Here is a 12,386-nt window from a genome sequence, read left to right on the forward strand (position 1 = left end):
AAAATGACATGGATTTTGAATGTTTGGGAGCAAAACTCCGGAACCATTGGCATTTTAGACGGTATTATTAGACTTTTGCACGTTTTCGTTGCACTTTAGGAGGATTTCAATATTTTCAAGCCAACTCGCAATACTTTAAACACTGATAGTTAAAAAACGAGCATTTGAACCCCATATTTTTAATGTTTTGACGTCTTAAGAATATATTCCTCTACAAATCTAGAGAGTATGATGAAAATGACATGGATTTTGAATGTTTGGGAGCAAAACTCCGGAACCATTTGCATTTTAGGCGGTATTAACAGACTTTTGAACGTTTTCGGCGCATTTTGGGCTGTTTCAAACCAACTCGCAACACTTTTGACACTCATAGTTCAAGAACGAGCACATGGACCCCATATTTTTAACTTCCCTACATCTTCCATATACATTCCTCTACAGTTTAGCCGAATTTGATGAAAATGACATGGATTTTGAAAAAAGTGCAGCTTACAAAATACTTTTATAATTTTTGAGTAGATTCACATCTTTAAAGATTTGTTTTTTTCCGAGTTTTTGCACCATTTTTGCAAAATGAGGGCGCTGCTGACTCCAACTAGATATAGTTTTACCAATTAAAAGACTTTCTCTTACTTTGGTATACACTTTGTTATATATCTTGAAAATTTGATGAAGTTTGATGCGGTATCCACTGAGTAAAGATGATTTAAACCCATTTGGTGAATTCGTGAGGTCTAAGAGAGGCATAATTCTCTTGATTGCGCAAGATTGCATATCATTCAAATACGGCGACTTTGAAGACCCGTAGAAAAAAAATAAGCACATGAACCTATATTATTTTTTGCATTTTCATAATGCATAGATACCAAAGAAACTCTCTGCAAAATTTGGTGAAAATGACATGGACTTCATTTTAACTGTGGAACGTCCTTAAGGAATTTGTTCTATTCACAGCGACTGCATCATTGAACTACCATCTCTTCTTGACAGACGATCAAGGAGAGATCAGGGAGTTGGGAGAGTAATCGATGTTTTAAAGTTTAAGCATGTTATTCTATAGCTGTGAGGAGGCCATATAGCATAGATCTGCTTGTCCGCATGTAGTAAGGAAAAGAGAGGACAAGAGACCATTCACAGAAACTTAAGAAGCACTGTATATGCAAGGCTTAAAGTAAGGAAGTTCTTATTTTCGAATCGAGTATAAGTGGTAATTAGTTATTGGAACAGTACCAGAAATGTTATTTCAGCACCTTTTGTATAAATTCTTTTAAAAACGGCTTGATGATCACTGGAAGGATATTGCTTTTGTGCATGACTGAGTCATTAATTTTTCTGTCTGCCACATGCAACTACTTAAAATTGATAGTATGGAGCATACATTTGATTTCCATTTATCGATGAACAGGCTTAGTCCTACATACATCGTTGGATTACGGTAGAAGAAAAATGAGGAAAAAAAAATCAAGAAGAAATGAACGAATTAAAGGAATGAGAAGAGGACGAAGGAAAGTGACGAAAATATTGGGCCGGAAAAAAATGGCAAAACAGCAAAACTTGCAGGCAGTGAGCTTTTTATTTAGGTCACTGTTAGTGTATGAAAATAAAAACTTCCACTTGGAATTGAAAAGCTCTCTGATTCAGAGGTGTAAATAAGTGAAAAGCACACGCTTTCCGATTTCAAGTCGTGCGCCATCTAGCGGTCAAACAACGTTAGCGAAGCATCGGTGAAGGTAATCAGAGATAAATAATTTTACAATGTAATTATCAATCAATCAATCAATCATGTCATATGCCAGATGATCAATCACTCTTAGTCCAGTAGGGACGGCGGAGCAAGCCAGACATCACCCTACCCCCCCCCCCCACACACACTTCTCCTGAGGCAATTAGTATAAAAGTGTAAATAAAGTAATGAAAGAAGAAAGAGAACGAAATCAAACAAGGGGAAAAGAAAATGAAAGAAAAGAAGGAATGAAGAAAGAAAGATTGTAAGATGAGGAACTGAGGGCCGGGTGGGGGAGGATAGATTTTTACGGATTTCCCCCACAATAACTGTGATTGCCTAAATTTAAAATCTGCCTCTCTAACACTCTCAGTATAGCATCGCCATAAGGAGGTAGAAGTACAGGCCTTCGATGAAAATTACTGTGACCTTTTTCGTCACAAAAAAGTAAAGACCAACAAAAATACATGTCAACAGCCTCCCCTGGCGCTGTATTATGAGCGCATACTGAAACTGAATAGTTTCGGACGAAAGATAAGCGATTTGAAATGTATAGTTTATATGGATTAAAAACAATTTTACCAAAATATTACCTATATATTTCTCCTCACTCGCTGCACTGTCTTGTGTAGAGAAACTTGACTCTCGGTATAATGAAATTATTGAATAGATAAATTTGTTCCAAGTTGTGGTATATTTTAATGAAAAATACATTTCTGCTAGTTCAATTTTCTCTCTCACTGCACTCTCTTGAATGTATTTTTCAGGATGGTCAGGAAAACACACTTATTCAGAAAGGGAGATGAATTTGTTTATATGAATTTATCGAATTCCCTAAGTACTTCCAATGCGAATTTACAAAGTGCAGACACATGCCTAATTTCTCACATCAAATTTTTCAAAATGAAAACCCAAAGCGTATCATCAGTACGAGAAACCCCATAACCCGCTAGGGCTTGGTCGTTACGCTCCCTCGACGGGGTCATTAAAATTCAACCCAGTTTACAAAAGAACCGAACATCTTATTTGGCCATAACATACAAGATAATCCTAGTAGACCTATATAAGACATTGTGAGATCATATAGGTAATCACTCACTCATGATTTTCATATTGTGTGTGTAGGCCCATTGTGTGGATAGGGTGGGGGTGAATACGCATGCATAACAATCTCAATGATCGATAATTTTTGTTCACTCTTACTGAAAAGAGTGTGAGGGGTTGTAGCCCAGCAGCCTCCGGTTCCCCGCCCCCCCCCCCTGCCCGAAACCCACATCAATTAACATCACACCAATCCTACACCCTAGCTCCTCTCCATCTTCTCCTCGAGTATATAAATTGGTCATGCCCTCATATTCAGCAAAAAATTGACTTACAGATCCCTCATAATATACCATGGTGATTAAAATCTTAATTATCAAATAAATTAATTAATAATGTGTCACTTGAGCTAGATCACCGCTAATGCAGGCGCTAAGCCTCATAAACTCGGCGATGATGAATATTTAAATATTAATCCCCCTAGTGCAAGAAGCTGAGAGACAGAGATAGAGGAGAGGTTTGCAATAATTGGCGCGCAATGCTGACGATACTCTGCAATATCGCGATTCTGATCTTCTGCAGATAGTCGTCTGCTCTTTTCTGCGCCGTGAGTTACCAGCAAACTGTTGAGAGCTTCGGGAGAACGCCGCCGCTTTTTGTAGCTAGGAGACGTGTTCATAGCAGGCAGGCATCTCGCAGCATTCGATGAAAGGACTGATCGTCAAGATTTCATGTGGTTCCTGTAAAAAAAAGAAATCATGACTCGACGAAAAACAGATTTTACGCAAGAATATACTTTTTTTAAATGTGAAAAGGGTTTACACTATAACACAAGCAATCCTTAATTCTGATTCCGGATAGAGGTCTACTTTGCCATGATGTGATTAATTTCTTGCAACACCTCCTGGAGTCTCCTGATCAATGAATTCTACTTCAGGATCTTGAGAGCTAATCGATATTTGGATGTTAACGAATTATAGCCTGTTGCTGCATGGTCTGATTTTCATTCACCAATTTTTGTCTCTTTCATCAGCTGTGCTTTGGTTATCCGTTATGGCGGCAATCTAAAAATAATTTTACTGGATGCTAGTATAGGCAATCATAATTTATGATTGCCATCAGCTTGAGGAACACCATCGGATACTCCTCTTGCAGATATTCCCGAGCCTGGCGATTCATCATTATCGATGACAATGTCCTCCAGAAATATCTGTACAATGAGATGGATTTTGATTTTGACGGTAGGAGGATGAAAGTACCTTCGACCTCCAGTTGATGCGACCATTTTGAAAATGACACTGAGGGGGAAATGCACTTCCGTTAATTTAGAACCATCACACGACTAATGAAAAGTGAGCGAAGCGCGAACAAAATTTGAAGGATAGTGACATCGACTGTAACTTTGAGTCATCATGCAGGCAAAGTAAAGTTCTGGATGCAGCGGAGATGATTTTCTCCGATTTAAACATGCAAATACCACGAAAGGAGTCATATTTCGATTTATTCATTGACATTAAAACGTTGATGGAAGCATTATATTGAAATAGAAAGCCAGGGTGAATACAAATAGAAAAATAGGCTTTTTTGCGAAAGGATTAAGAACAGGTATAACATTGGGAAAATTAGCGAAGACCGAATAGGACCAGTGGTCTTTGTTATACATGACTTTGTATAAACATTCGTGGAATAACTGCGTGTACACATCACAGCAACTGAACGATAATTCTGACAAAATTTGGATGAGCATATAGATTAAGGGAATCAATAATCTGAACCTGAATTATTCTTGTTCTAATTGCTTTGAAAATCAAAATAAATCAAAATGGATGATTTTGTGACCGTTTTGGTGACGGCTGCCCTTCTCTTTGTCGGGGGAACCGTCTTGTCTGCCGATGGCCAGAGCACGACAGAGAGTTATAACTCCCAAGATCTGATCAACAGTACTCATGAAATTTCAACATTGGGACTGAAAAATGATGTGAGTATAAAGCTTGCATGTTTTAAGACAATTTTTGACAATTTAGGACAATTTTTGATGCTACAGACACACCAACGAAACCGACTCCAAACAGACCGATTTTATGTCACTTTGAATAAAAAATGAAAATGAAAATGGAAATGGAAAATAACGCCACTGTCGGTCGTATAAGGAGTCGGTTTTTGCGGTGTGACCGATATGCTTGTATCTAGTTTCCACTGTCAAGATTTGCGCCACGATTGAAACGGTGGTTTGGATCGTGGAGTAATCGTAGTGATCGTATCGGATCGTATCAGATCGTATCATATCATATCAGATGGGTCGTGGCAATCGTATTGATCGTAGAATTTTTTTAATGGTTCAAAAAAAATTCGCGATCAGTTACGAAAGGGCTACCGTGGCGTTCGTAAAGGATCGTACGGCAGTAGGAACGAGCTATTGATTATTTTCATTTCATAATCTGATTTTCTTCTCTTTCGCCGTTTATTAGCTATTAGCTATTTTATAAATTATTATCACCTTATTGTCAGTTTTATTAATGATTAGATGCTAGTGTATGAGGGTGGATGTGGGTGTGTATATATGTGGGTGTGCGTGTGACTGTATTTCATATAAAACAAACAAAAGACTCATCATGGATATTCTTACCAAATACCTCTGAGGAATCCACTTGTAAAATGATTTTGATTCTGATAATGAAACTGAACACCAACATAGAAAAGAACGGAAAATGTTTCGAGGTGATCCCACGTTCATCAGCCTAAAATTTACACAGATTGAAAGAGAGAGAGAGATGGAGACTTCAGAGAGAATTATTTTATTTATATACGGTCATGAAGATGACAATTCAATTATTTTGATAAATGAGTATTTCGAGTATGTCCAAATTTTTATATTGATCAATATTATCACTATGAAAAAAAAATCGAATGTGTTAATATTTGATCGTATTTTATGTTTCCATACGTTTTTAATTATATAAGCAAACCAAGGGGGGGGGGGTAAATTATTAAACTCTAAAAACACTGAGTAAAATTTTACCCATATTGGGTACAAAGGGAACATGCATGTTTTTTTTTTTTTTTTTGGTACCCCATATTGGGCTAAATGCATGTTTTAAGGGTAAATTTCAGCAACATTGCGTAAAATTTACTAATTGTTTGGTATCTTTTTACCCAACCAACATGCATGTTCCCATTTTACCCAATATTGGATACACCCTTTTTTTAGAGTGTATATAGGCGCTATAATAAATCTTAAAATTTCATAGCGGTGTCCCTTTGTTCACATTTACACGATACTGCATGCATATCAATTAGCAATTATTGAATTAAAATCTTATCCCCCATCCTTTTAATATGAAATTTTAATTTGCGAAAGATGAATCTGCATGGTGTCATTTTCAAAAGGGATGATAGTTATTATTCTTTGATGAAATTAGCTGAAAGGTTATTTTAATCACCACAAATTGAAAATTAGGGAAAATATTCTATAGAAAGTTGTTTCCTGTGTTACGATCCCTACACAATAGGAAACTCTCACAGCATAACTCATTAAACCTGAGCCGCTAGCTACGGACATGAAGTACAAAATGAAAACATGACTATTTAGAATGGGTTGATTTCAAATGAAAACTAAAGAAACGGACATAGTTTTGTTGAACAAAAAAAGTTAAAGAAGAAAGAAATACATGTGAAAAAACGGATTAAAGGATATAATTGCTAACACGTATTTTTTTATAGCACAGATGGGAGGGACGCTTGGAGAGAGATCTCCCCTGAAAGTTTCATGACCCCCACTATTCCTAATTTGATTCCTATTCCTAGTTTGATATTTAAAAAAAAAGATCAATAATGTTCATGTGGTTTATATTTGAAAATTATATACACGTGGAGTGCTTTTAACTGTACTGGAATTACATGACATGCAAAAAGCAACGTATCGCTTCATTTCATTTTGTTTTAAAATGAAAAAAAAACAAGTCTAATGTAAAGAATTCAGGAGGCGAAGATCCGGGGGGGGGGGGCTGATCAGGACTTCAGCCCCTACCTTTTCCAAAACCGTGTACAAAAGCGTAAAAAGTACCTTCTGATTGTGATTCATTTTGCATGGTTATACCCCCAACTTTCGGCTAAGCCCCCCCCCCCCCACTTTCAAAACCGTTCCGCGGCCCCTGGAATTGACAGGCAAGGCCGAAGTAATGATATTTCGACGAGTTCCATTTATATCATCATGTCATCTTCATGCAATCTAAAAACATCACGAATGTCAAGCTATAAAAGGAAGGGCCGTTTTACTTCAAAACCGCATCCATCAACTTCCCCATGTCGCTCACAAATTTCCAGCCGCGCATCCCCCGTGGTTTATTTCCCTAGTTGATTAATTTGATATCTTTAAAAAGTGATAAGATTTCATTTTATTTTGACAGTTATTATTTGCAGATCATTAGATGAAGTGTGTCTTTGTTCAATTAGGGAATTTTACAGTCAAATGCTTACATTCAATCTAGGTTGATTACAATAATCACTTAGTTGCAAACTTACTCCATATTTATAATTACTGAACAAGAGTTGCTTATTGTTTGAATCCATTTCATGTTTGAAATAAAAAAAATATATGTTTCAACAGCTGATTTAAAATATTATGATCTGGACGCCAAATTGTTCAGTTCACATTAAACAAATTAGTCAAAAAGACTAGATCAAATTGTCAATGGTGGGACATTTTTTAATCATATTTGACTGGGGAAATAGTCGAATTGGACTAGAACAGAGTCGTATCTGACTATAATTTAAAAGAAATATGACAAGACAGATCAGTTGCACCCAGTAATATAGTAATTTTAACTAGTTATAAGAGTTCAAACAGCTGTTTGAAACCAGTCCTCTTCTGTGTAAGTTTATGCCGTAATTGATTGCCGTATACACATCTGCAACGCATCATCAATAACAGATGATGCCTATTCATTATTATGATGCTTGTTGAATATAGTTGAACTATGGAAGCAAAGGTTCACTGTGGTCAAATCTTACTCGATCATGTTTTTTAAATTAATCGTTGTACTTTGAAATGAGATTGTGGTTTGGATTAACTTGGTTTCATATTTCAAATCAAGGTCATAACATAGGCTTTCGGATTATACTTAACCAGCACTATAACTGTACAATGCCAAATTTATCGCATTTATTCATTACAATATTGTATAGATTCTTGATAATCACGCGTTTATTTATTTATTCATTTTATTTATTTGTTTGTTTTTATCTATTCATTTATATATTTATGCATATAAATGATTATATTTTTGTATATGCTGTCAGGTACACGAGATGAGATCATTCAATTTAAAAAAAAGATAAGATAAAGAGCCATCGGCATCGCAAGTTCGCTTTAGTCCCTCGCTACTTCGAATCTTTTGTAATAAAAAAGCAAATGAATATCAAATAAACAGAAAAATAGATACGTACATTGGCGTCGGCGTGTGACTCAATATGCTTATGTGCCCCTCGTTGATTTTCTTATTTTTGGCAAGATCAGTTTGAGATTGGCAGATTTGGCTTATGGTAAGACAGTGCTTGTATGAAAATAAGATTGGAAAAAGGGATGATGTGTGATAAATGTAAAAGTTAAATTTCGTTCCATGCTTGGTGTTTTTCTTATCTTTTTTGTTTACATTTATATATATATATAAGCACAACATAACTTGTTGACAAAAATTGGGAAAATGGGTCAAAGTTGCAAGGAGGCGACGGTTTTTCTTTCATCAGTGTTCGTGTCCGATCTATAAATTACTTTTGAGATGATAATCGGTCGCCATTTTGTGTAAATCGTTAAGAAAGACGCTAATTTGCTAATCTATTTGTCTGGCATCGAATGTTGAGTTGATTATTTGAGATGATGTCATTTGCCTTAAAGTTTGTTATTCAGCGACGCAGTAGACTCCTTTTTTTTTAAATGAAAAACGAAAGTGTGTCAAATATGAATTTAGCCTCGCACTTATTGGCTCAATTTAGATGGTGATCAGTTTACATTCACCATATTTGTTGAAGATTAGACTCATGATGAGAGAATGTTTGAAAGTGTCCCCCATGATTCATGAGAGAACGGATGGGGTACACGTATTTGGTATATAGGAGAGGAGAGAGTGGGGCGTCTTTCATAAAACGCAAAATGAAATATTGTAATGGTATGATATCATGATTTGTTTTTAATTATAGATAGTCAAGGGATAACATAATAGTATCATATTTCTCGTTATAAAACTGATTATAAGTTAAGATTTATATGTAAACGAATAATGTTCTATCTTTTGGAATGTACGGTACACTTCGACCGATTTTTTTCTCCTTTTTTTTGGGGGGGGGGGTGGGTGGGGGTTGGTAGTTCTTGCTGTGTATAAATGGAGTAGATGTAACTCTCTGGCGTATTTATTATTCAGTATGATAAACAAACAAACAAACAGTGATCAGTTACCAAACTTCCCAACCCTTTCGTAGTCCTCAAGATTTTGAAAGAAAAATGGTATAACTTCGGGAACTTAAATATCTAAATAACTATCATGATCGTGGATACCACATGTTTACTCTCCCGTAAAATTACAAAACAAGTGATTATGGTTATCGAGTTGAATCTAATTTCTTAGCTGTTGACCTCGAGTATCGGTCATCCTCGATGGATGTGTCTTGGTGTTACCAAGACATCCAACATGGTGCCGATCATGATGTTGATCATGATGTTCGCCTTCAAACGACCTTGCAAATGTGTTGAATCCAATCAGACAAGACCGTGTCGGAGGCGGGAAAACAATCGATTTTCATTTCAGAATGACCAAGTGATTATTGAAGAGTATGTTCAAACCGGTAAAGGCTGTGATAGTAAAGCATCGTACTGGAATTATCCACATGACTGGGAAATTTGAGAAATCCTTCAAGGGGAAAATTGAAAAGTCACATCACATGTAAAGAAAAAAAAAGAGTTACATCAATGTTTCCTATGAAATTGTTTTACACACTAACAGGTATATACTTTAAAAAAAAAGACAATGACATCATATGGTATTAAAAATAATGAAAATGATGATGATCATCATGACGATGACGATAACATAATAACCATAATATTTAACATAAGGATAATAATAATAATGATGATAATGATCATAATAATAATGATAATAATAATAGTAATAATAATACCACTACTACTAATAATACTAACAATAATAATGATGATGATGATGATGATGATAATTATAATAATAATAATGATAATAATAATAATATAAACAATAGCAATAAACCAGGTCACATTCTCTTGGATATCAGTCATAATGAAAGTATGCCTTAATACGGTGTGAGACAAAAACAGTAGCTAGGATTTCATCTGACCCATGGTTCATTTAATCATGTCGTACTCAGGCTGATGTGAACCTTTTTTTCTTGGGGGGGGGGGGTGGAATCGAATTTCCTGACATTTACCTCGTTAAAATTCCCGAATCTCAACCAAAAAATCTTGGCTTCAAAGGCCTTTAATATGTTGGGATATATAGAAGGTCCCGAAATCCATGAAATCTGTTCATATCGGAAAGGGCGGGTGTGGTAGACCCCCACCCTGGGCGCCCCTCCGCCCTTATAGCTTCTCCTTTGTGTTTAAGATGGTGTGAAAGTGTGGAGGAATATACTCGGCACAGTTAAGTAAACCGTCTGGGGTTGGTTTGTATGACTGGATACAAATTCAATTTGCTCTCAAAATGTGTAGGCCATTAGGGCGCTGACAGATACAGCTTGTGATGAAAGTGCGAGTTAAATACGCGGAGGAGTAAGAACAAATACAATCCTAGTAGGTGCGCCTGTGTATGTGTGGTGTGTGTGTGTGGGGGGGGGGGGGTGGGGCTGGGCGTCAGTAGAAAAAAAAAATCATATTTCCCATTATATTTTACATATTTCACATTATCTCCTCCTGACCTTGACATATGTGGTGTGAAGTATATTTTTTTTCCATGAAATATGTCATGCTCAGAAGGAAGCAAGATGCAATTTGAAAGATAATGGGGAAAATCTGAAAATTTGTGAAGAAAACAAATGGAGAGTTGCCCACAAAATTTGCCATTCTGAAGCCAATTTGAGGATCCCCATAGAAAGTACAAGACATTTTAAATGTCCAAGCTCAGTTCATAACCGATTTTGATGAAACTTGTTTTAATTATTGTTCCTCTCATTCTACTATTTTTTCAATAAGATTGCTTGTCTGCTTTGGTTGAGGCACTCAATACGTTTTATCAATGGCACTACTTATAGCCGGAATATACCATCTTCCGTTTTATGAATGGCGACCCTTTATCTGTTTATGGAAAGTTGCACGTTTCGAATAGCGAGATTCGTCACTATACGAGCAAACATGATTTTTAATTGAGGTTTGGGTCTAAGCAACATGTTTCCTCGAACTTTCATCGCAGGTGAAATTAACGTGAATGTCGCAAGTGACGTCACTAGATGACGTCACATCGAGGAGAGGTAGGTTCTTAATGACTGATCTTCAAATATATTATGGAAGGTTATTAGAATTTACTGAAATATGAGGAATTTACGCCGTAATGTTTTATTCCGGATGGCATCTCCAATCGCACCCAATTTTCTCTTAATCAACGCTCTACTTGAAAGACACTTTAGGATTATATGAGCATAATATGAAACTTGAAACTATACCACAATTTGAGCATTGCTATATAGATAAAAAAATAATAAAACCTTTGTTTAAACGTCAGTTCATAATTATCGTAAACTAGGTTGTACAAATCATTTACATTGTGTGTGTCTCTCTTCTTCACAATACTTCGATTCGTGTGTGAGAAATGTCTATTTACTCTGAAAATCTAGTCAAATTTGACGAGACAACTTGTCAGAGCTAGGGCGTTATGATTTTATTGAAAATAAAAATTCTATTAGTTTTAACAATTATTATCTAGCCGTTTGTCAATAAAATTCATTGAAAACTTGTACACCTGCAGCAAGGCATCCGTTCAAATGTAAGTAGATTGTTTTTAGGATAGGTTTAGTCATGTTTGGAATATAGAATAATATATAACTTGTCTAAATTGAGCTTAAAAGTGTTTTGTAATTTGAATTGTGAATTAGTACAATTCCATGAAAGGTAAGCGATCGACTGCCTCACCCCACCGATGATTTCGTTTTCTAGAGATAAACACGAAAATCTTAAGGTTCCTTTAAAAGTTATAACTTATTTGAATAAGACTTTTTCAGGGGCCGTGGAACCTGAGGGGGGGGCTGTGGGGCTTCAGCCCTCACTTTTTTCCAAAACCGCGTACAAAAACTTAAATATGAGTGATTTTTGGGGGGCATGGTTATCCCCTCCCACCCCCCCCCCACACACACTTTCAAAAACTTTCCGCGGCCCCTGTTTTTCTTATCATGATTCCTCGGAAATATTAAACGACCGAATATTAAAAGCTAGGAACCTTAAGATAGTAATCGAAAAAACAAACATGGAAAATATTATAATAATGGGGATGCAAAACGTTGAAGACAAATTAAAGCGCATCTCCTATATAGTTGAGCGTGCGTGGACAACTTGACAGAGGTGTTGAAGTGTGGGTTAAGTAACGGTGGACTAATTTGCAGCGGCCAG

General features: G+C 36.1%; 1 protein-coding gene across 2 annotated transcripts in view; it reads left to right on the forward strand.

Moving 5' to 3' along the window:
• Positions 1-3,151: 3,151 nt before the first annotated feature.
• Positions 3,152-12,386, forward strand: part of LOC129278577 (cadherin EGF LAG seven-pass G-type receptor 1-like) — a 91,720-nt gene continuing 82,485 nt past the window's right edge. Inside the window, exon 1 of one of the 2 annotated variants that reach the window (XM_064110928.1) lies at positions 3,152-4,742. In XM_064110928.1, the coding sequence (XP_063966998.1) occupies positions 4,587-4,742 (156 nt within the window). In that variant the 5' untranslated portion in view covers positions 3,152-4,586. The remainder of the gene's footprint in view (positions 4,743-12,386) is intronic. The other variant, XM_064110929.1, reaches the window with a different exon arrangement.

The sequence above is a fragment of the Lytechinus pictus genome, chromosome 16 (genome assembly GCF_037042905.1).
Source record: "Lytechinus pictus isolate F3 Inbred chromosome 16, Lp3.0, whole genome shotgun sequence".
NCBI lineage: Eukaryota > Metazoa > Echinodermata > Echinoidea > Temnopleuroida > Toxopneustidae > Lytechinus > Lytechinus pictus.